The following is a 19,661-nucleotide window of genomic DNA, read 5'->3' as shown; positions in this document are numbered from 1 at the left end:
GTCTGGAAGGCTGGGACAGGGCCTCGCCTCCCATCTCTGGGCACCGAGCTGACCTGGAGGGCTGGCAGAAGCTGCTGGACTATTTGGATCGTGTACTTCGCTGACTCAGGACTCAGTTCCTCCAAGCAGTGTGGCCTCCTGCTGGGGCCTTGGCTGGACCCCACCGTCACCCTGACTGCTCCCAGCCCCAGCACTGGCATCCAGCTGACCTCCAAGTCCTGTTGGCTGACCTCCTTGTTATCCTCCACCTGGCCCAAACCACCGCCGGCTCTGCTAGCACAGCGTCAAGAGCCTCCCACGCGGCCTGCAGCTTTCTCTCTCCTCTGCCGTCAGTCACCTTTCGGCAGGAAGACAGCTCCTTCCACAATGCAGATCTGGCCAAGGGTCACCCTTGCTACTCTGTGCTGTGGCTCTCGCCCCCATCCCCCAGCCCCTCTGCCCGGCCCACGAGCTCTTCCACCAGGACCTGTGAGAGTAAGGATGCAACTCAGTTCCAGAGCACAAGGCTGGGCCGGCAGGACCCGGGCTGCATTTGTGCCCCGACCCCGTTCACCCCTTCAGTGCTACACCCTGTGCAGGGCACAGTCTGCTGACTGCCCCGACCTGCCTCTCCACCTCACCTCTAGCCGCTGTCTGCACGTCCTTCTGCTCCAGCGACTCCTTCTCGTTCCTGGAGGCCCAGGTTCAGTCATGTGCAGCTCCCTCAGAACACCGTCCTGCCCCAGTCCTCCCCACTGTGTCCTGCCAGCTCCTTGTTTTCTTGTCTTTCTATGGCCGCATGTGCAGCTTATGGAAGTTCCTGGGCCAGGGGTCAAATTGGAGCTGCAGCTGTGGTCTACACCACAGCCACAGCAACACCGGATCCTCAACCCACTGAGCGAGGCCAGGGACTGAACCCACATCCTCGCGGACACTCTGTCCGGTTCTTAACCTGCTGAGCCACAACGGGAACTCCTGTCCTGCCAACTCCTAAGGTGACCTGCAAGTCTTAACTACAAGGACCATTTCCTGACTCTGCAGTAAGTAGAGTCGCCCTGCCCTGTGCTCCCAGGGAGTCTTGCCCTTCCTCGTCAGGACACTCGGCCCCCATACCTGTCTCCCCCACTGGAACTGAGTGAGGGGCCACAGTGTGCCAGACCCGGACGAATGCCAGGCCTTTCTGCTTCTGGTCCCATCCTTTCCTCCTGCCACCAAAGTGGTCCTTCTGAGAGGCAGCTGAGCCCCATCACTCTGCTTAAATACCCTGAGCTCCAGCAAAACCCCAACGACCCCTCCAGGCCCAAGCCCAAGCCCCTTCTCCAGGATGCCATCCCTTCAGCTATGGAGATTCCGTACTTAGCATGCGTAATATTTTTGACTTCACCTGAGTTACTGGGACCAAGACCAGGTGGCCCCACCCTACCACGTGCTCCCTGAGGCCAGGCGGCTGGCCTGGCACTTTGCCTTCCGCGCTGCCCCATCCTGAGGCCATGTGACCCCCAGAGTAGAGACGTGAATGGAGCCTGTACCCAGGGCCCAGCGGTCAGGGCCACCGCCTCTGCTTTGGCAAGGAAGGAGCGCCCGGGCAGGCCACCTGAGCTGAGTCTCCCAACCTTGTTCCAGTGACGGCGGCAGCAGCCAGAGTCCGAAAGAGAACACACAACAGTTAAGAACAAAGGCGTTCGGTTTGTTTTTTTTTTTTTTTTTTTACTTATTTAAAAAGGCCTTGGTGGCAGGAATATAGTGTAAAAATCATTGGAAAAACTAAAAGGCATTGATACATATCCGAATATACACTTTGTACATAAATTACATTTCCTTTAGTCTTTCTGAGTGAGGTCCTGATTCAGCACTGAGGTCTAGTAGTTCAGAGGTCCCGGGAGCTGCACGTTCAGGCCGGCGTAGTCCACCATGTACATTGGCCATTGCTAGAGAGAGGGGGACAGGGCGTCCGGGTTAGGACTCCAGGTGACACGGAGGGCGCTCCAGAACACGCAGCGCTGCTTTCTGAAGGGCTCCTCCGACGCTGTCTATTGTGAGGCTGCGCAGGGCCCAGAGAGGGGATGGGACCTGTCCAAAGTCACTCAGGTCGCAGTGGCCATGGGGCCTGGGCTGGAGCCTTCTGACTGGTTCCCCCTGTGTCCCGAGGGCTAACCATGCAGACCAGTTTCGGGGGCCGGAGGGACTGGGGAGTGGCTCAGAAACCTCTAGAAACTGAGCCCCTCTGGGCCTCAAGCTCTAAAGCAGCTGTCAGGAGAGCTGTTCTGTCTAGACTGTGGGAGGGGCTGGGGACCCCCTGTGAGCATGGAGACAGGGACAAAGGCAAAGCCTGAGCTTTGGAGTTTTCCAGGAAGGGGTTCAAGGATAAAGACATCCTAAAATCATTTCCAACTGTGTTCCAATATCCTCCACATTTGGACTCAGGAATTTAAAAATTTTTTTATTTTTATTTTTTGGTTTTTAGGGCTGCATGCGTGGCATATGGAGGTTCCCGGGCTAGGGATGAGGCGGAGCTACAGCTGCCGGCCTACACCACAGCCACAGCCACGTGGGAGCTGAGTCGTGTCTGCGACCTATACCACAGCTCATGGCAACACTGGATCCTTAACCACTGAGCGAGGCCAGGGATTGAACCTGCAACCTCATGGTTACTAATCAAGATTTGTTTCTACTGAGCCACGACAGGAACTCCGGGAATTTTTTTTTTCTTTTTGGCTGCACCTGTGGCTAGCGGAAGTTGCTGGGCTGGGGCTTGAACCCGCACCACAACAGTGACTGAAGCCACAGCAGTGACAGTGTTGGATCCTCAACCTGCTACACCACCAGGGAACTCCTGGACTTGGATTTGAAAGCTACTATTTTGAAATCAGAAAAAAACCATTAGGCATGTGCTGCTAATGAGGTTTTGCTCTTGAGCGGGACGGAAAAAACCAGCCACGTGGCAGAACCAGTGGGGCTTCGGAGGTGGGGTCTCCACGCACCAGCTGTGAGACTGCAGAGTCAGTTGGCCTCGGACCCTCATTTTCCTTGTCTACATACTGTGGGTAACACCCACACCGCACAGGGCTGTGGCCCAGGCATGTGATGTGAGCAGAGATTAGCTTAGCATCTGTCTGCCCCGGGAACCTGGTGGTCTGCTCGGCATCTTCGGAGCAGGGAGGTCAGGTCTTTTCCTCCCCCAGCCCTTGCCCGGGGGGCACTGCGAGCATCTGATGGGAGGGGAGGGACTAGCTCATGGGTGGGGCAGGCAGACGTGTCTGCCCACCCCACGCAGGGCCAGCGTCTCCCCGAACCCCAGACCCACGCCCCCGCATGGACAACCCTGCCCCAGTGCCGGGTGAGGGCCAGAGAGAGCGGTCAGGTCCAGGGCGGGACAGCTTTACCACGAGTGAGATCTGATTGGTGGACGCCACCGACTCCGGGTTCGAGGAGGAGGAAGAGGAAGACGAGGAGGAAGAGGAGACGGAGTTCCCTTCAGAGACCCGCTTTCTCTTGCGCTTGGGAACGCTGCTGTCTTTGGCTGGCGGGAGAAAGGGTTGCTGACGTCAGAGCCCCTGTGTCTCTGCCTCCCAAACCCCCTGGGAAAAGCCCTGTTCTCAGGGGTTTTTTTGTTTTTTGGTTTTTTTTTGTCTTTTTTCCAGGGCCGCACCCGCAGCATATGGAGGTTCCCAGGCTAGGGCTCGAATCAGAGCTGTAGCTGCTGGTCTACGCCAGAGCCACAGCAACGCCAGATCCGAGCCGCGTCTGCGACCTACACCACAGCTCACGGCAATGTGGGATCCTTAACCCACTGAGCGAGGCCAGGGATCGAACCGGAACCTCATGGTTCCTCGTCAGATTTGTCAACCACTGAGCTACAATGGGAACTCCTGTTTTTTTTTTTTTTTTTTTTTTTTTCCTTTTAGGGCTGCACCTGCAGCATACAGAAGTTCCCAGGCTGGGAGTCAAATCGGGGCCGCAGTTGCCAGCCTACACCACAGCCACAGCAATGGCAACACCAGATCCAAGCCTCCTCTGTGATCTATGCTGCAGCTCGCACAAAGCCAGATCCTTAACCCACTGAGCGAAGCCAGAGACTGAACCCGTATCCTCATGGACCCATGAGTTCTTAACCCGTTGAACCACAGTGAGAATTCCTTGTTCTCGGGTTTGAAGTCCCCTTCTCTGCATTCAAGGCTCCTGACCCACCAGTGGCTGAGGCCTGTCTCTCCAGTCTCCTTTCCTAATCAAGCCCCGAGCCCCAGTTGCCTACCCTTCCTGCTCTCACTCGCCTGTCTGCTTTGCTAACACTACGGCTACCCCCCCAGACAGGCCTCCCCAGCAGGCTCTCCTCAGGCCCAGGGTCTCTTTATACCCTCCCAGACCACCCAGCCTGCGGGGTCCTGGCCTCGCCAGAACTCCCCAGACCTAGAGCCACACAGCCTTGGGCTTTGGGAAGAGTCACCTAACGGCATTGCACCTTCATTTTGTCATGAATAAAATGCATTTACAGGGACAGCGTGCCTGGCACCCTGTTACATACTCAAGAAACTGAGAGCTGGTATGAATGCTGTTGCTGCTGTTACTGTCCATGTGGGCTGACCCAGATATGACGATGCTGGGACAGGTCACAGGTACTAGTGGTCCAGAGCTGGAAGTCCAAAGTTCAAACTCCACCACTGCCACGTACTCGCTGTGTGACCTTGGGAAACTGATTAACCTCTCTGAGCCAAAAGGAGAAAAACTGTGTGATGTGAGACCCAAAGGAGATGATGAAAGAGCTGAGCACAAGCCCAGCGCAGAGCAGACTCAGCAGGGGTGGTATTGCTGCTGAATGAAATTCGTGTGAAGACGTAAGACTTATCACAACGATCTGCAGCCGTGTGCTACATCAGTGGGGACTGGGGTTTGACTGCGAGCAGGACAGGTTACAGAAGAGCAACCTGACACAGCCTACCGGAAGGGTCTTTTTTTTTTTTTTTTTAGGGCTACACCTGCGGCACATGGAGGTTCCCAGGTTAGGGGCTGAATTGGAGCTGCAGCTGTCCGGCCTACACCACAGCCACAGCAACGTGGGATCCGAGCCGCATATGCGACCTAGACCACCGCTCATGGCAGCAACAGATCCTTAAGCCACTGAGAGGGGCCAGGATTGAACCACAAAGGGAACACCTAGGTCAGCGTTTCTTAATCAGAGGTGCAACCCCCCCCTCCAGTCCCCAGGGGTCCACCCTCAAGTCCTGCAGCACAGTGGCTTAGTCAGAACCCCAGCGTCTCCCAGGTTCCTGTGCTCTGAAAAGTTCTAGATAACAGGGTCTGGTGCCAGTATTGTCCTGCAAATGCAGGCAGAATTGGGGGGGGCCCAGCCAGTCTCCGCATACCTGCCTACCTCATCCCTGCTGGTCACATGTCCCCCCCTTCCCAAACCCCAGGTGGCTTCCACTGTCCTATCGGATGTCCCCTCTCCTCCTGGCTCCAGCCCGTCCCTCGTCGTCTCTAGCTGATCTGACATGCTCAGCCCTCTGGCAGGGCCCCCTCTGAAGGGCACCTGCAGGCTTTCTGGGCCTCTCGATGGAGGTCTCAGGCTCCCCGGAAGGTACTGAGCAGGGGTGGCTACACTTTCCTCTGAGTGGGCAGCCACCTATTATGTACCACCTGGGCCAGATCTGTCCATAGATTCTGGTCCCCGGGAGGCAGAAGGGTGACCTTTTGAGCCTGTGACTTACCTGTCACCTTGGCGTCATTGCAGATTTCTGCAAAAGGTCTGAAAAAGAGAGAATGAAGTGGCCGTGAGAAAATGAGGTGTCTTCATGAGATGAGAGGCTGCCACCACTGCTGGAACACCAGCCAGGCAAGACCCGGATGAAAACGGACAATCGCCAACCTGCTGCTGTCAGTGCCGGGCCTGTTTTCCTCAGGACTGAGAAGATGCTGTCTGACCAAGCGACCAAGGACCCAGGGATCCTAGAAGGGTGTATCTAGGAGGTTTCCATGTAGCACAGAGGGTTAAGGATCCAGTGTAGTCGCCGCAGTGGCTCGAGTCACTGCTGTGGCAGAGGTTTGATCCCTGGCCTGGGAATGTCTACATGCTGTTGGCGTGGGCAAAACAGAACAAAACAGAAGTGTGTGCCTGGATTTATGGAAATGGATGTCTGAGACAGAAGGGTATTTTTTCTTTTCCTTTTTTTGCTGCCTCGAAGCATATGGAGTTTCAGCAATGCTGGATCCTTTAACTCACTGTGCTGGGCTGGGGATTGAACCTGCATCCTGGAGCTGCAGAGATGCCACTGATCCTGTTGCACCACAACGGGAACTCCAGTACTTTTATTTTTGGCTTTTGGCTTTTTAGGGCCCCACCCTGTGGCATACGGAGGTTCCCAAACTAGGGGATCGCAAACTAGGGGTCGAATCGAAGCTCTAGCTGCTGGCCTCCACCACAGCAACACAGGATCCGAGCCACACGTCTGCGACCTACACCACAGCTCACGGCAATGCCAGATCCTTAACCCACTGAGCGAACCAGGGATCGAACCTGCATCCCCATGCATACGGGTCAGATTCGTTTCCACTGAGCCATGACGTGAACTCCCGGGAACTCCAGTATTTTTAAAATGGCTCTTTTACTTTATTTTCTGGCTGCACCCATGGTATGCGGTAGTTCCCGGGCCAGAGACTGAACCCGTGCCACAGCAGCCACCCAAGCCTCAGCAGGGGCAATACTGATCCTTAACTTCTGCACCACAGAGGGAACTCTTCTTTTATTTTTTATTATTTTACTTGCAGCATTTTTATGTGAACCTCCCCCCAAATGAGATGGAACCTGTGTCCATCAGGAGAGGATGTCACGGCCCATCTAGGCCGTCACTAAAGGGAGTCATCACGGGCAGGGATGATGGTCAAAGCCCGCGGGGCGGACAGAGGAAAAAGCAAGTTTTACATACTGTCTGCAGAGAAATACCGTTGGATCTCAGCTTCACTTTTCAAAATGTATATCTAATTGGCATTAAAAGGAAATGCGGAAGGCAAACGCCAGAGTGCCTCTGGAGGTTCTTTTTCTTGGAGGCATGCCTGTGTGGGGGGCATTTTCTCTTATTTTCCAGAAGTTAATTCAGGGAGTGGGCTGCAGGTACGAAGGGAGGGAAACCTCTACTTTTTGTTTGGGACCCTGCGAAATAGTATGATTTTTTGACATGTGAAAATATTATTTACATTTTATTTACATTTTAAAAGATGGAGGATAAAACTGAAAAAAGAGGTGGAGAGGAAAAAGAAAGAAATGTACCATCAGGGTTAACGCTGAATAGTATCTTCTTTTTCCGTACCTTTCTGTATTTCCCAACTTTGCTGTGTACATTTTTAATCCAAAAATAATCAAATAAACTATTGTATTTACAAAAAAAAAAACAACAAAAAAAAACAAAACCACTAGGGAATTCCCATTGTGGTGCGGCGGAAACGAATCCAACTAGGAACCAAGAGGTTGTGGGTTTGATCCCTGGCCTTGCTCAGTGGGTTAAGGATCCAGCGTTGTGGTGAGCTGTGGTGTAGGCAGAAGACGCGGCTCAGATCCCACGTTGCTGTGGCTCTGGTGTAGGCCCGTGGCTACAGCTCCGATCAGAACCCTAGTCTGGGAACCTCCATGTGCAGCAGGTGTGGACTTAAAAAGACAAAAGACAAAAACAACAACAATAACAACAACAAAAAAGCACTCTAAGGATATATGATAAAATATGGACTGTGGTTACTCTGGGTGGTGGGGGTAATGAATTATTGGGTTTTTTTTTTTCATTTTTTGGCCACTTCATGGGACATGGAGTGCCCGGGCCAGGGATCTGATCTGAGCCATAGTTGCAACCTGAGCCACAGCTGCAGCAGTGCCGGATCCCTAACCCACTGTGTCAGGCTGGGGATCGAACCTGCATCCCAGCGCTCCCAAGACACTGCCCATCTCGTTGTGCCACACCGAGAACGCCTGTCTTTTTTTCCCCTAAATATAGTAAAATGGATAAAAATGAGTGGTATAGTCAAAAAAAGTCAGATTTAATCAAAATTGAAAAAAATAGTTCTCTCATGGCAGAGAGTTAAGGATCCAGCACTGTCACTGAGGCTCGTGGCACAGGTTTGATCCCTGGCCTGGGAATTTCCATGTGCTTCAGACGGGGCCAACAATAAAAAAATTTAAAAAAATAAGCAAATACCCATGAATGCTTCAGATGAAAGGGGTTAGAATCAGGACACCTGGTGCTGCAAATTGAAAGCTCGTGGCCCTGCAAAATTCAAACACTGAAACCTCCTCCCCGCAGTGTGGGGGTTTCTGTTGGGAGGTGATGAGGCCAGGAGGGTGGCGCCCTCATGAACAGGACTAGGGCCCTTTGAAAGAGGCCCCAGGGGGCCTCCTGGTCCCTTGCGCCATGTGAGGACTCGGCGAGAAGTGGGCCACCCTTGAACCAGGAACACGGCCTCACCAGACCCCCAATGTGCCGGCGCCCCTTGGACTTCCCAGCCGCCACAACTGCGAGAAATCCGTTTCCACTGTTAAGCCCCCCGGCCTGTGATGCTCTGCTCCAGCAGCCTGAGTGCACTGGGACCCGGGTCTGGAGCCCAGCTGACCCACTGTGACCTAGACCATCCTTTTCCTCACTCTGGTATATGTTTCCTTTTTTTTGTGTGTGTGTGTGTGTGTGTCTTTTTGCCATTTCTTGGGCTGCTCCCGCGGCATATAGAGGTTCCCAGGCTAGGGGTCAAATCTGAGCTACAGCTGCCGGCCTACACCACAGCCACAGCAACGTGGATCCCAGCCGTGTCTGCAACCTACACCACAGCTCACGGCCACACCGGATCCTTAACCTGCTGAGCAAGGCCAGGGATCGAACCTGCAACCTCGTGGTTCCTAGTCGGGTTTGTTAACCACTGAGCCATGAAGGGAACTCCCCCCATTTTTTTTTTTTTTTGGCTGTGCCTGAGGCATATGAAAGTTCCTGGGTCAGGGATCGGACCCAAGCCAGAGCAGAGCAGTAACCAGAGCCACAGCGCTCACAATGCCGGACTCTTTGCTTGCTGAACCACCAGGGGACGCCTCAGTTTCCTCATCCTTAAGAGGAGCGTGCTGGAGTTCCCGTTGTGGCTCAGCGGTAACAAACCCAACTAAGGATCCAGGAGGACGAGGGTTCAATCCCTGACCTCGCTCAGTGGGTGAAGGATCTGGTGTTGCCATGAGCTGTGGTGTAGGTCGCAGACGAGGCTCAGGTCTGGCATTGCTGTGGCTGTGGCTGTGGCGTACGCTGGCAGCTGCAGCTCCGATTCTGCCCCTCGCCTGGGAACCTCCATATGCCACAGGTGCGGCCCTAAAAAGCAAAAAAAAAAAAAAAAAAAGAGGAGAGTGTTCAGCTGGCCTGTCTCCTGGATTCTGTGCAAGTGAAAGGGCCCCCCTCCCTCCTTTTCTCTCTCTCCAACGCTTGGGTGGGCGTGCTTTGGGGGTTCCCCCCCCCAGATCCCCGCAGCACCCTCCTCCACGGCCCCGCCCCCAGCTGCTGGGGACACTCACTGGAGCTGGTTGATGATGACCATGCGGACATGCTCGCGGGCCCTCAGGATCTTCTCCAGCCGGTGTATGTCATACGTGTTGGGGTTCCGGAAAGGGATGTCATCAGGCAGGCCCGTGACCTCGACGGCGTCGGGGCTGTCTCGGATCAGTTTGTAAGGGACCAGCACAGGCCGGTTCAGGCCCAGGGCCTCACCTAGAGGGCACGGGGGTCAGGGCAAGGGACCCTGTCAAAGCCAAGCTCTCTGGGGGAAGGGCGGGGATGCAGCCCCACGCAGCAGCCACCACACCACAGAGAGCTCACACGTCAACACACACATCCCTTAAAAAAAACATCCAGTTAGCAAAACTAAAAATCCCACACCCAACACTGACAGCGAAACAGGTACTTTTACACCTGCCCAGTGTGCACACCCGGACCTCCCACTAACATTGTGTCAGGGAAAGTAAGTCCTGGAGTTCCCTGGTGGCTCAGTGGGTTAAGGATCCGGCATTGTCACTGCTGTGGCTTAGGTCATTGCTAGAATGCAGGTTTGATCCCTGGCCTGGGAGCTTTCACATGCCTCCAGTGTGGCCAAAAAAAAAAAAAAAAAAACCACACCTGGGAATTCCTGTTGTGGCGCGGCAGAAACGAATGCAACTAGTGTCCATGAGGTTGTGGGTTCGATCCCTGGCCTTGCTCAGTGGGTTAAGGATCCGGCATTGCTGTGAGCTGTGGTGAAGGTTGTAGATGCAGCTCAGATCTGGCGTTGCTGCCCGGCAGCTGCAGCTCCGATTAGACCCCTAGCCTGAGAACCTCCATATGCCGCAGGTGCGGCCCTAAAAAAAACAAAAAAAGGTCCTTACTTAAGTATTTATGGATGAAATGACATGATGTCTCAGATTCCTTTTTTCCTCTTATGGTCACACCCCATGTCATATGGAAGTTCCCAGGCTGGGGGTCAAACCTGCACCTCCACAGTGACTGGAGCTGCTGCAGCCAGATTTTTTTTTTTTTTTTTTAAGTATAGTTGATTTATAACATTGTGCCAATTTCTGCTGTGGTCGAATTCTTTTTTTTTGGGGCCGCATCTGTGGCATATGGAAGTTCCCAGGCTAGGGGTCGAATCGGAGCAGCAGCGGCCAACCTACGCCACAGCCGCAGCAACTGGGGATCTGAGCTACATCTGTGACCTACACCGCAGCTCACAGCGACGCCAGATCCTTAACCCACTGAGCGAGACCAGGGATTGAAGCTACATCCTCAGGGATACTAGTCAGGTTCATAATCTGCTGGGCCACAACGGGAACTCCCTTAGGTTTGTTTTAAAATACTAAAACTATCAAAGCGAGCCTGAGGAAATGGATGAAATAAAATTGGCAAAATGCTGGTAAGTGCAGAAGCGGGGCGGGGGATGGTTGCATGGTGCGTCACTGCCTTGTTCTCTCTGGTTTTGTATGTTTGAAAACTGACTCCAAAATAAGAAGTGAAAAAGACACCGCAAACCACGAGCAGAGTTCCTGTTAGTCTCAAAATGAACCCCCCGCCTGCCCGCCTCTCCTCCCTCATTGGGATCCGCCTCCCACCAGCTCCCGTGCCTGGTCCCAGGCCCTCCTGCCTTCGCCCTGCTCCCTGAGCGGTTCCCTCCGCCTGGCAAACTTCTCTCTGATGTTTGTCCCCTCCTGACATTCAAGTCCTGGTGAAAACGTCCCTGGAGTTCCTGCTGTGGTGCAGTGGGTTAAGGATCAGAGTCAGTCCCTGGCCCAGGAACTTCCACATGCCATGGGTGCTCCTAACAAACAAAACAAACTAGGAGTTCCCGTCGTGGCACAGTGGTTAACGAATCTGACGAGGAACCATGAGGTTGCGGGTTTGGTCCCTGGCCTTGCTCAGTGGGTTAAGGATCCAGCATTGCTGTGAGCGGTGGTGTAGGTCGCAGATGTGGCTCGGATCCCGCGTTGCTGTGGCTCTGGCGTAGGCCGGTGGCTACAGCTCTGATTTGACCCCCAGCCTGGGAACCTCCATATGCCGCAGGTGCAGCCCTAGAAAAGGCAAAACGAACAAAAACGAAAAGAAAAACAAAAACAAACCAAAAAAACAAAACTCAAAAGTCCCTTCCTGCAAGGAGCCTTCTTGTTCACTGGTCCAGACGGGCTGTGACGACTCCCGTCTTAGCCGCAGCCTCCTCCCCCCACTTCTCCATTGGCCTGTTTTCCTGTCACCCTCTGCAATTCTTCTCTTTTTCCTACTGTCTTCTCTGCTACAGTACGAAGTGGAGATGATACTAATACATTCATCGCAAAGGACATGTAGAGCGAGCACCTGGTACCGCCTGGTTCTCAGTCATCTAGAAAACGCTCAACCCGTGGTAACAGTATTAGCAACTGCACCATCCTGGCTTCCGCCCTGGCACCTGGATGCCTTCTGCACAGGACCTGGCACCTCTCATTATTCCACCGCCAATTCCTCCCCCTACACTGAGGCCCCTGACGGCAGGGTCAGACCTCCCCCCCGCCTGGAATCTCAGGGCTGAGAGACAGCTGGGCAGACAAGCGTCTGCATGAACAAGCACTTGGCTGTGGGCCACGGCCTTTGCCACACAGCCCAGCGCTAGAGGAGCAGAAATGCTGACTGCCGTCCTTGCCGTGTGCACTGCGGATCGGGGGTTTTTCTCCTTTCTTGGATGGGAGAATGAGGGGTCAGCTCCCGACCGTCATGGGCAGGGCCACTATGTCCCCAGGGAGCGGGCAGGCCAGCTGGGGGCATCTGGAGGCCAGGCTGGCTGCGGAGGGCAGGGGTCTCCTCTCCCCAAGGAAGGCAGCCCCCCACCCCCCCGCCACGACCCTGCCCTCCCCCGAGACGCACTGACCGTATTTCTCGTTGAAAAGCTCCTTCACCTGCTCCCGGAGGATCACCTTCTCCCCGAGTCTGTTGGCATCATCTTCATCTGCGAGAGGAAGACAAGGGGGCACAAGGGTCAGTGTGGCCTCTGCCAGCGGACACGCTTCTTCTCCCACGTGGCGGCCCAGACCCTCACCTGCGGGAACAGGCTCTCCAGGGCCCGCCCACGCCCCTGTGGTGGTTCTGGCCTCAGCTGTCTGTATATCCATCCACTCATCCCACATTCTCTGAACAGCTTCCCCAGCACAGGCCCCACGGCAGGCCCGGAGCACCCCGGGGGAGAGGGGGACCGTGAGCTTCCTCCCCGGGACTCAGAGCCTGGCGGGGATGGTACCCGGTCATAGCGCCCACCCAGCAGTACAGCCTGGACCGGGGCACCTACCCCGTCTATGCAAGTCTGGGGAGGCCCCTGGGAGAGCAGAATGCTCAAGGGACCTCCTGGGAAGCGAGTGACAGATGGGGTGTGGGTGGGAAAAGACCCCAGATGTAGGACTGGCCCAAACGAGGGCACCGAAGGGTGAAAGGTCACGGTATGCTGGGTGCGGCTAGAGCAGGTGGTGGTGTCAGGGGAGGGGCGGGGACGGGTCCAGCGTGGCGTGTGCCAGCCTGATCAAGCTGGGTTATCAGGAACTACGCTGGCTGCCTCACCCACCAAGAACCCAAGGCCTGTGACCGGGGAGACAGGCACATTTTGAGGGTGTAGGGGCTGCACACACTTCCTGCTTGGACCCTGTGCTCCCCTCGGCCCTCTCCTGGGCCTTGAAGAGCAGCTGGGGTCAGTGGAGCCCCAGACACGGGGCCTGGCTGGGCCAGGAGAAGCGGGGAGTGAATGGGACGGAGAAGGTCTGGGCACCTGCGGGCCTGTGCCCCGCGTTGCGGGGTAGCTGGAGTTCCGGGAAGGGCCCTGCCTGGGCGCCCTCGAAGAGATCCCACTGGCTGGGTCTCTGCGGCGGGGCGTGGGGAGCAGACTGGGAGCAGGCAGGGAGCCAGGGCCTGGGGGCTGAGGCAGGAAAACCACTCCCGTTTTAATCTGGAAGGTCTCACACAACCCGGTTCCATTTAGGAGGCCAACTCGGGGACCGCGTCTGTCTCCCAGGCCGGGGCTCTGTGCCTCTGGGACTCTCTGCCATCCCGGCCTGCACATCACAGCCCAGCCGGGGGCCCGGCCTCCCCACGCACCACTGGGGAAGGAGCCTCCCAGCCCAGTCACCTCCCCACTACCTGACACCCCTCCTCCTTGAGCGGCTGCCCAGGGCCACCCAGTCCCCCTGTAACCCACACTCCTGCCGTTGGGCTCTAGACCAGCTCTTCAGCCTCGACCAGCCAGCCGCCCAGGAGCCCACGAGACACGGCAAACGTCCAGCATCCCTGATAACATCCTCCTCCTGCACCCCCATCTCTGCCACACCAAGACCCCAAACTCAGCACTCTCGGGACCCTCTCTCTTGCCGCGTGCCCCCCCAACAGCCCTGCCGGTGGCCTTCAGGACCCCGGATGTGGCAAGAATCACCCTGCCCCTTCTCCAGCTCTGCAGACAACCATGACAGAGCCCCGGGGGCCAGGGCCACCTCGAGCCTGCAGGGAGGTGGAGGGTATTTTCTATCTATCTATCCCCTTGTCACCAGGGAATCGCCCTGGTGGCCGGGTGTCTGCACAGGCGAGGCAGCACAACAGGCCAGGGAACACACACCTGGGATTCACCCAGCCTGTGCCGGACGCTCTGCTGGCAGCTTTCCCAGACACGCTCATAGCCGGGCCTCACCACAGCCAAGGACACAAAGGTTCAGGGAGCTTAAGTCACCTGCCCAAGGCTAAGTCACCTGAGGCCTGGCACTGAGCTGGGAGAATCCAGTGATAGCTCAGGTCCTGGGCCTGGGAGTCTGCCCTCAGGGAGCACGCCTGTGTCTCTGTGGCTGCTCCCTGACTTCTCCCCCAACTCTTTATTTTTACTTAATCTGGAGCAAGGGGGTTGCATTTTTCTGAAAGGACAAGTTTTCGCTTTTTTTAAAAATCTTTTTAGGGCCGCACCCGCAGCACAGGGACGTTCCCAGGCTAGGGGTCGAATCAGAGCTACAGCTGCCGGCCTACACCACAGCTACAGCAACACCAGATCCAAGCCCCCGTCTGCAACCTACACCACAGCTCACAGCAACGCTGCATCCTTAACCCACTGAGCGAGGCCAGGGATCGAACCTGCAACCTCATGGTTCCTAGTCAGATTTGTTTCCGCTGAACCACAATGGGAACTCCAGAAAGGACAAGTTTTTGAATGAAATAGACCAGGTTAACCTGCCGGGGGCTGGAGGAGAGAGCCGCTGTTCCTCCGCAGAGGAAATTAGAGGCAGCTCCTCTGGCGATAGGCATGGGCAAAGGAGTGACCTGCTTCCTGGGAGGTGAACTTGAAGTGCAGGTGAAGACGCCCTGTATTCCTGCTCCAGCCCCAGGCCTCCAGCGTGATGCAGGGAGGGAGGGCAACATGCCTGGGATCAATCTGAACACTTGGGTAAGGCTCAGAGGTGCTCGGCCAGAGAGGATCTCCTGACATGAGTCGTGGCCACTGTCCCCAGCTGGCCCCTGTCCCCAGCTGGCCCCGAGTCCCGGTGAGCCCCGGACGTGGGGGAGGAAAGCCTTGCTTCCTGCTGGCCTGCCTGGCCCGGCCCAGGGGGCCTCTTGGCAGGCTGCGGGCGGGTCACGGGACTCCTTCCAGACAGAGCCAGGCTCCTGCCGCCACCGTCACACACCCACAGTCTGGAGAGGGGGCAGCCAGGCCTGTGGTTCCCATGGGGCTCCCCAAGGACGGAGGTGGGAAGAGGCCGTCCGAGTCTAGACCAGGGCAGGGCGGGCCCCAGCCACCATCACCTCGGAGTCTGGTTTGCTTGTGGTCAAAACAAGGATCAGGAAACAGCCTCAGAGAACAGGAGACCGTGGGGAGGGGGTGAGGCATAGTCCCCGAGGCCCTTGGAGCTTCCGCCTTAAACCCAGTTTTCTTTCCCAGGCTCTGAGGTGCAGCCCCGTTGGCAGGAGGTAAGACCGCAGGCTCTGAAGTCTGCCTGCCTGGTTTCCAATCTTGGCTCTGCTATTAGCTCATGACCTTGGGCAACCAATGAATTTCTTCGTTTGGAAAGAAGCAACAAGGACCACACCATGGAGCTGCCGTGAGAAGGAGGTGAGGACGTGGTTATATAAGGGCGAGTTATTGCTCCTCTTCTCGGGGGGCGGGGGGGGGGGGCTCTGTCTGAACTTCTCTGAACCCAGGCTGGCTGTAAGGACACCAAGGATTGCAATCGTTTCAGAAAGGTCTCCATCTGGAGATGTCACAAGGCTCAATATGGAGTGTGTGTGTCCTCAGTGAACCTGGTTGACCGTCTGCATATAGTGGGGAGAGAGGGTGTCCCCAGGGCCAGGGCCAGGGCCCTTCCTGAGTGCCAGAATGCAAGGCAATCTTTTCTTTTCTTTTTTTTTTGCTTTTTAGGGCCATACCTACAGCATACAGAGGTTCCCAGGCTAGGGCTCAAACTGGAGCTACAGTTGCCGGCCTACACCACAGCCACGGCAATGCTGGATCCGAGCCGTGTTTGTGATCTACACCACAGCTCACAGCAGTGCTGGATCCTTAACCCGCTGAGCGAGGCCAGGGATCAAACCTGCATCCTCATGGATCCTAGTCAGGTTCGTTAACCACTGAGCCAGGAAGGGAATGCCAAGTCAATCTTGATTATAACCCTAATGCTGTGTGGTGTTTGGAAAATCACTCAACCTCTCTGGGACTCAGTTTCCAGAACCCTCAAATGGGAATCCTGGCCTGTTGAGAGGGATTCAATGATATCACATATAAAAAAGTTTAAGGTTGGAGTTCCCTTGTGGCACAGCAGGTTAAGGATTCGGCACTGTCACTGCAGTGGCTTGGGTAGCAGTTGTCATGAAGGTTTGATTCCTGGCATGGGAACTTCCACATGCTGTGGGTGCGGCCACAAAAAAAAAAAAAAAAATTTAGGTCTTACACCATCAAAGTCAAGTTATCATTGATGTTATTACCAGACCAATGTCTCGATTATCTCACAGAGTCTCAGGAAGTGAAATCTTACATGGGAAATTCTTCCAGATAATGGAAGTTTATTCTCTTAAATCCCTGGGTTTGCTTTACTCATTCGGGAGAGAATATTTTCGACAACACATCAAGAACTCCTTTCTTTTTTAAAAAAATGTTATGGCCGCATTCGCAGCAGAGGGGAGTTCGTGGGCCTGGAACTTCCTGCAGCAACGCGGGATCTTTTAACCCACGGCCCTGGGCCAGGGACCAAACCTGCGCCTCTGCAGAAACCCAAGTTGTTGCAGTCAGATTCTTCATGCGGGAACTCTGAGTACTCCCTTTTTTTTTTTTTTTTTTGTCTTTTTTTTTTTAGAGCCACACCCGGGGCATATGGAGGTTCCCAGGCTAGGGGTCTAATTGGAGCTGTTGCTGCCGGCCTCCACCAGAGCCACAGCAACGCCAGATCCGAGCCACATCTGCGACCTACACCACAGCTCAGGGCAATGCCGGATCCCCAATCCACTGAGCGAGGCCAGGGATCAAACCCACAACCTCATGGTTCCTGGTTGGATTCGTTTCCACTGCGCCACGATGCCACGACGGGAACTGGCCCGAGCACTCCGTTTTTATAAAGCACACCGCTGGGGGAAGGGGAAGGTCATCCTCACGACCTGACCTCAGTGCCGTCCAGAAAGTGCTGTTGAACTTGTCCAGGCAGCAGCGACCTGTCCCCCACTGAGAGCTGGCATTTCTCCCACCTCTTCCTGCTTTTTCCAGTTTCCTGCCCACCCCCCCACCTATTGTTGGCAGCTCTCATCTCGTGGTTTCTAATCTGCTGTCTGTTAGCCTGAGGAGTAACTGAATTCTGCCTGGGGAAAGAAAGCAGCCAAGCTTATTAACCCCAGCTCTGTACACAGCTTTAGGCCAATTGGCTCGGGGGGACGCCTGGGGTGGCCCCACAGCCCTCGTCAGGGGCAAAGTACAAGAGCCCCGAGCAGAGCAGCCTGGCCTTTCCGAGCTCAAGCTGATGAATCTATACTGCTAATCATGATCCAAACTGGCACAGAAGCAGCTGGGAGTGAGGGAGGCAGCGCGGAGGGAGAGACCAGGTCTCCTGGGACGAGTGGAATTGCTGTTTCTCCTCCCCCCTCGCCAGGCTTGAACTGCCTGCGATCCAGGCATAAAAGCCCCAGGCAGGCCTGGTCCACGAGAGAACATAGGGTGGATATATTCCCCGGCACCCCATCTTGGCAGAATCAGGGGCTGCTGGGAGACGGTCAGGGTTGGGGGTCGGGGAGACAAGTCCCTCCCTGAGGCCCCGTGGCTTGTAGAACTTTCGCCAGGATGAACGGGTACACCCGGCTCCCCCCTTAACCCTTCCAGGACCCACATGTAGGTGCAGCAGGAATTGCATCATCTCCATTTTAGAGATGGAGAAACTGAGGCTCAGAGAGGGGCTGGCCATGCTGCAGTGGGGTGGAAGCCCTCCCCAGGCCTGTGATCTCTTGCACCCAAGAGAAACTTTTGTACGTGTGCCAAAGAAGACAGGCTCAAGCTTGCCCACAGCACTCGGGGAATGGCAGGACCACGGAGGGAAGCTGGGGGCGCCAGAGCAGGAGAACGGACGAATTAACTGTGGCGTAGTCAACGCAATGGGATATGACAGGGCCCCAAAAGCAAATAACTACGGCCACACAGTCCAACATTCTGCTGTTTTGTTTTTTCTTTTTAGGGCTGCACGGGTGGCTGTATGCGTTCTACACCACAGTTCACGGCAACACTGGATTCTTAACCCACTGAGCAAGGCCAGGGATCAAAGCTGCATCCTCACGGATACTAGTCGGGTTCGTTTCTGCTGAGCCACAAGGGGAACTCCAATGTTTAGTGACAGAAGCGAGTCCTAAGCTAACTGCAATAGGGTATCTTGGTTATGGAAGCTGAACAAAGTAGGAGTTCCCATCGTGGTTCAGCGGAAACGAATCTGACTAGCATCCATGAGGACACAGGTTTGATCCCTGGCTTTGCTCACTGGGTTAAGGATCCGGTGTTGCCATGAGTTGTGGTATACATTGCAAATGCGCCTGTGGCTGTGGTGGAGGCCAGTGGCTACAGCTCCAATTCACGCCTAGCCTGGGAACCTCCATATGCCACGGGTGCAGCCTTAAAAAGACAAAAAAACCCAAAAGTTTAGAAAAGGAGTTCCCTGGTGGTGCAGGGGGCTAAGGCTTGGGTGTTGTCACAGCTGTGGCTCAGAGAACTTCTGCACCCTGCAGGTGCAGCCAAAAAACCCCTAACAAAACAGCGAAATGGAATAATTTTGGTTTAGGCAAATATTATATGCAACAGACATATTTTAAAAAGTCAATCTGTGAGCAGTGATTAAATCCTGGGGATAACAGCTGTCAAAGATGTTTTGGGGGAATTTGAACACACTGTGTAGAGGATGATAGGGAGTAAGTTGCCTGTGACAGTGGCATTGTGGATATGCAAACGAAGGAGCTGTGGGCTGAAATATTTAGGCATGAAGAGTCAAGGTGTCTGCAACTCACTTCAAATGGAGAAAGAGACGAGACGGAGAGAAAGGGTGCGTGAGTGAGAAAGACAGGAAGGGAGGGAACCTGGCTAAGAATGAATAAATCCAGGAGATCCCTCTGTGGAGCAGTAGATTAAGAATCTGATTACAGCAGCTCGAGTCGCTGTGGAGGTGTGGGTTTGATCCCTGGTTCGGTGCAGTGGGTGGGCTAAAGGATCCAGTGTTGCTGCAGCTGTGGCATAGGTCACACCTGCAGCTTCGATGGTTTTTTTTTTTTTTCTTTTTCTTTTTTTTGTCTTTTTAGGGCCTCACTCGTGGCCTACGGAAGTTTCCAGGGTCAAATCAGAGCTGCAGCTGCCGGCCTATGTATGCCACAGCTACAGCAACGCCAGATGTGAGCCTCGTCTGAGACCTATACTGCAGCTTGCATCAACGATCCATCAGATGGATCCTTGGCTTTTTTGCCTTTTTTTTTTTTAAGTCTTTTTCTAGGGCCACACCCGAGGCATATGGAGGTTCCCAGGCTAGGGGTCTAATTGGAGCTGTAGCCGCCGGCCTACGCCACAGTCACGGCAACGCCGGATCCTTAACCCGCTGAGCAAGGCCAGGGAATGAACCCGAAACCTCATGGTTCCTAGTTGGATTCATTAACCACTGAGCCACGACAGGAACTCCCATCAGATGGATCCTTTAATCCAGAGTGAGACCAGGGATTGAA

The 19,661-nt window shown here is 55.0% G+C and overlaps 1 protein-coding gene across 14 annotated transcripts in view; it reads right to left on the bottom strand.

Moving 5' to 3' along the window:
- Positions 1-1,665: 1,665 nt before the first annotated feature.
- Positions 1,666-19,661, bottom strand: part of GTF2IRD1 (GTF2I repeat domain containing 1) — a 117,047-nt gene continuing 99,051 nt past the window's right edge. For 12 of the 14 annotated variants that reach the window (XM_021086347.2, XM_021086346.2, XM_021086348.2 and 9 more), the window contains 5 exons: positions 12,349-12,426; positions 9,503-9,695; positions 5,685-5,722; positions 3,363-3,499; positions 1,666-1,907 (listed from right to left, as the gene is read on the bottom strand). In XM_021086347.2, coding sequence (XP_020942006.1) covers positions 1,839-1,907; positions 3,363-3,499; positions 5,685-5,722; positions 9,503-9,695; positions 12,349-12,426 — 515 coding nt within the window. In that variant the 3' untranslated portion in view covers positions 1,666-1,838. Of the gene's footprint in view, positions 1,908-3,362; positions 3,500-5,684; positions 5,723-8,894; positions 9,176-9,502; positions 10,434-11,401; positions 12,427-19,661 lie in introns of those variants that run through there. The other 2 variants (XR_014840271.1, XR_014840270.1) reach the window with 2 other exon arrangements.

The sequence above is a fragment of the Sus scrofa genome, chromosome 3, assembly GCF_054392235.1.
Source record: "Sus scrofa isolate SSC_HxYL_T2T_F1_AM1 chromosome 3, Sscrofa_HxYL_maternal_Yorkshire_Landrace_v2.0, whole genome shotgun sequence".
Lineage (NCBI taxonomy): Eukaryota > Metazoa > Chordata > Mammalia > Artiodactyla > Suidae > Sus > Sus scrofa.
This window is presented reverse-complemented; position numbering and strand designations above follow the sequence as displayed.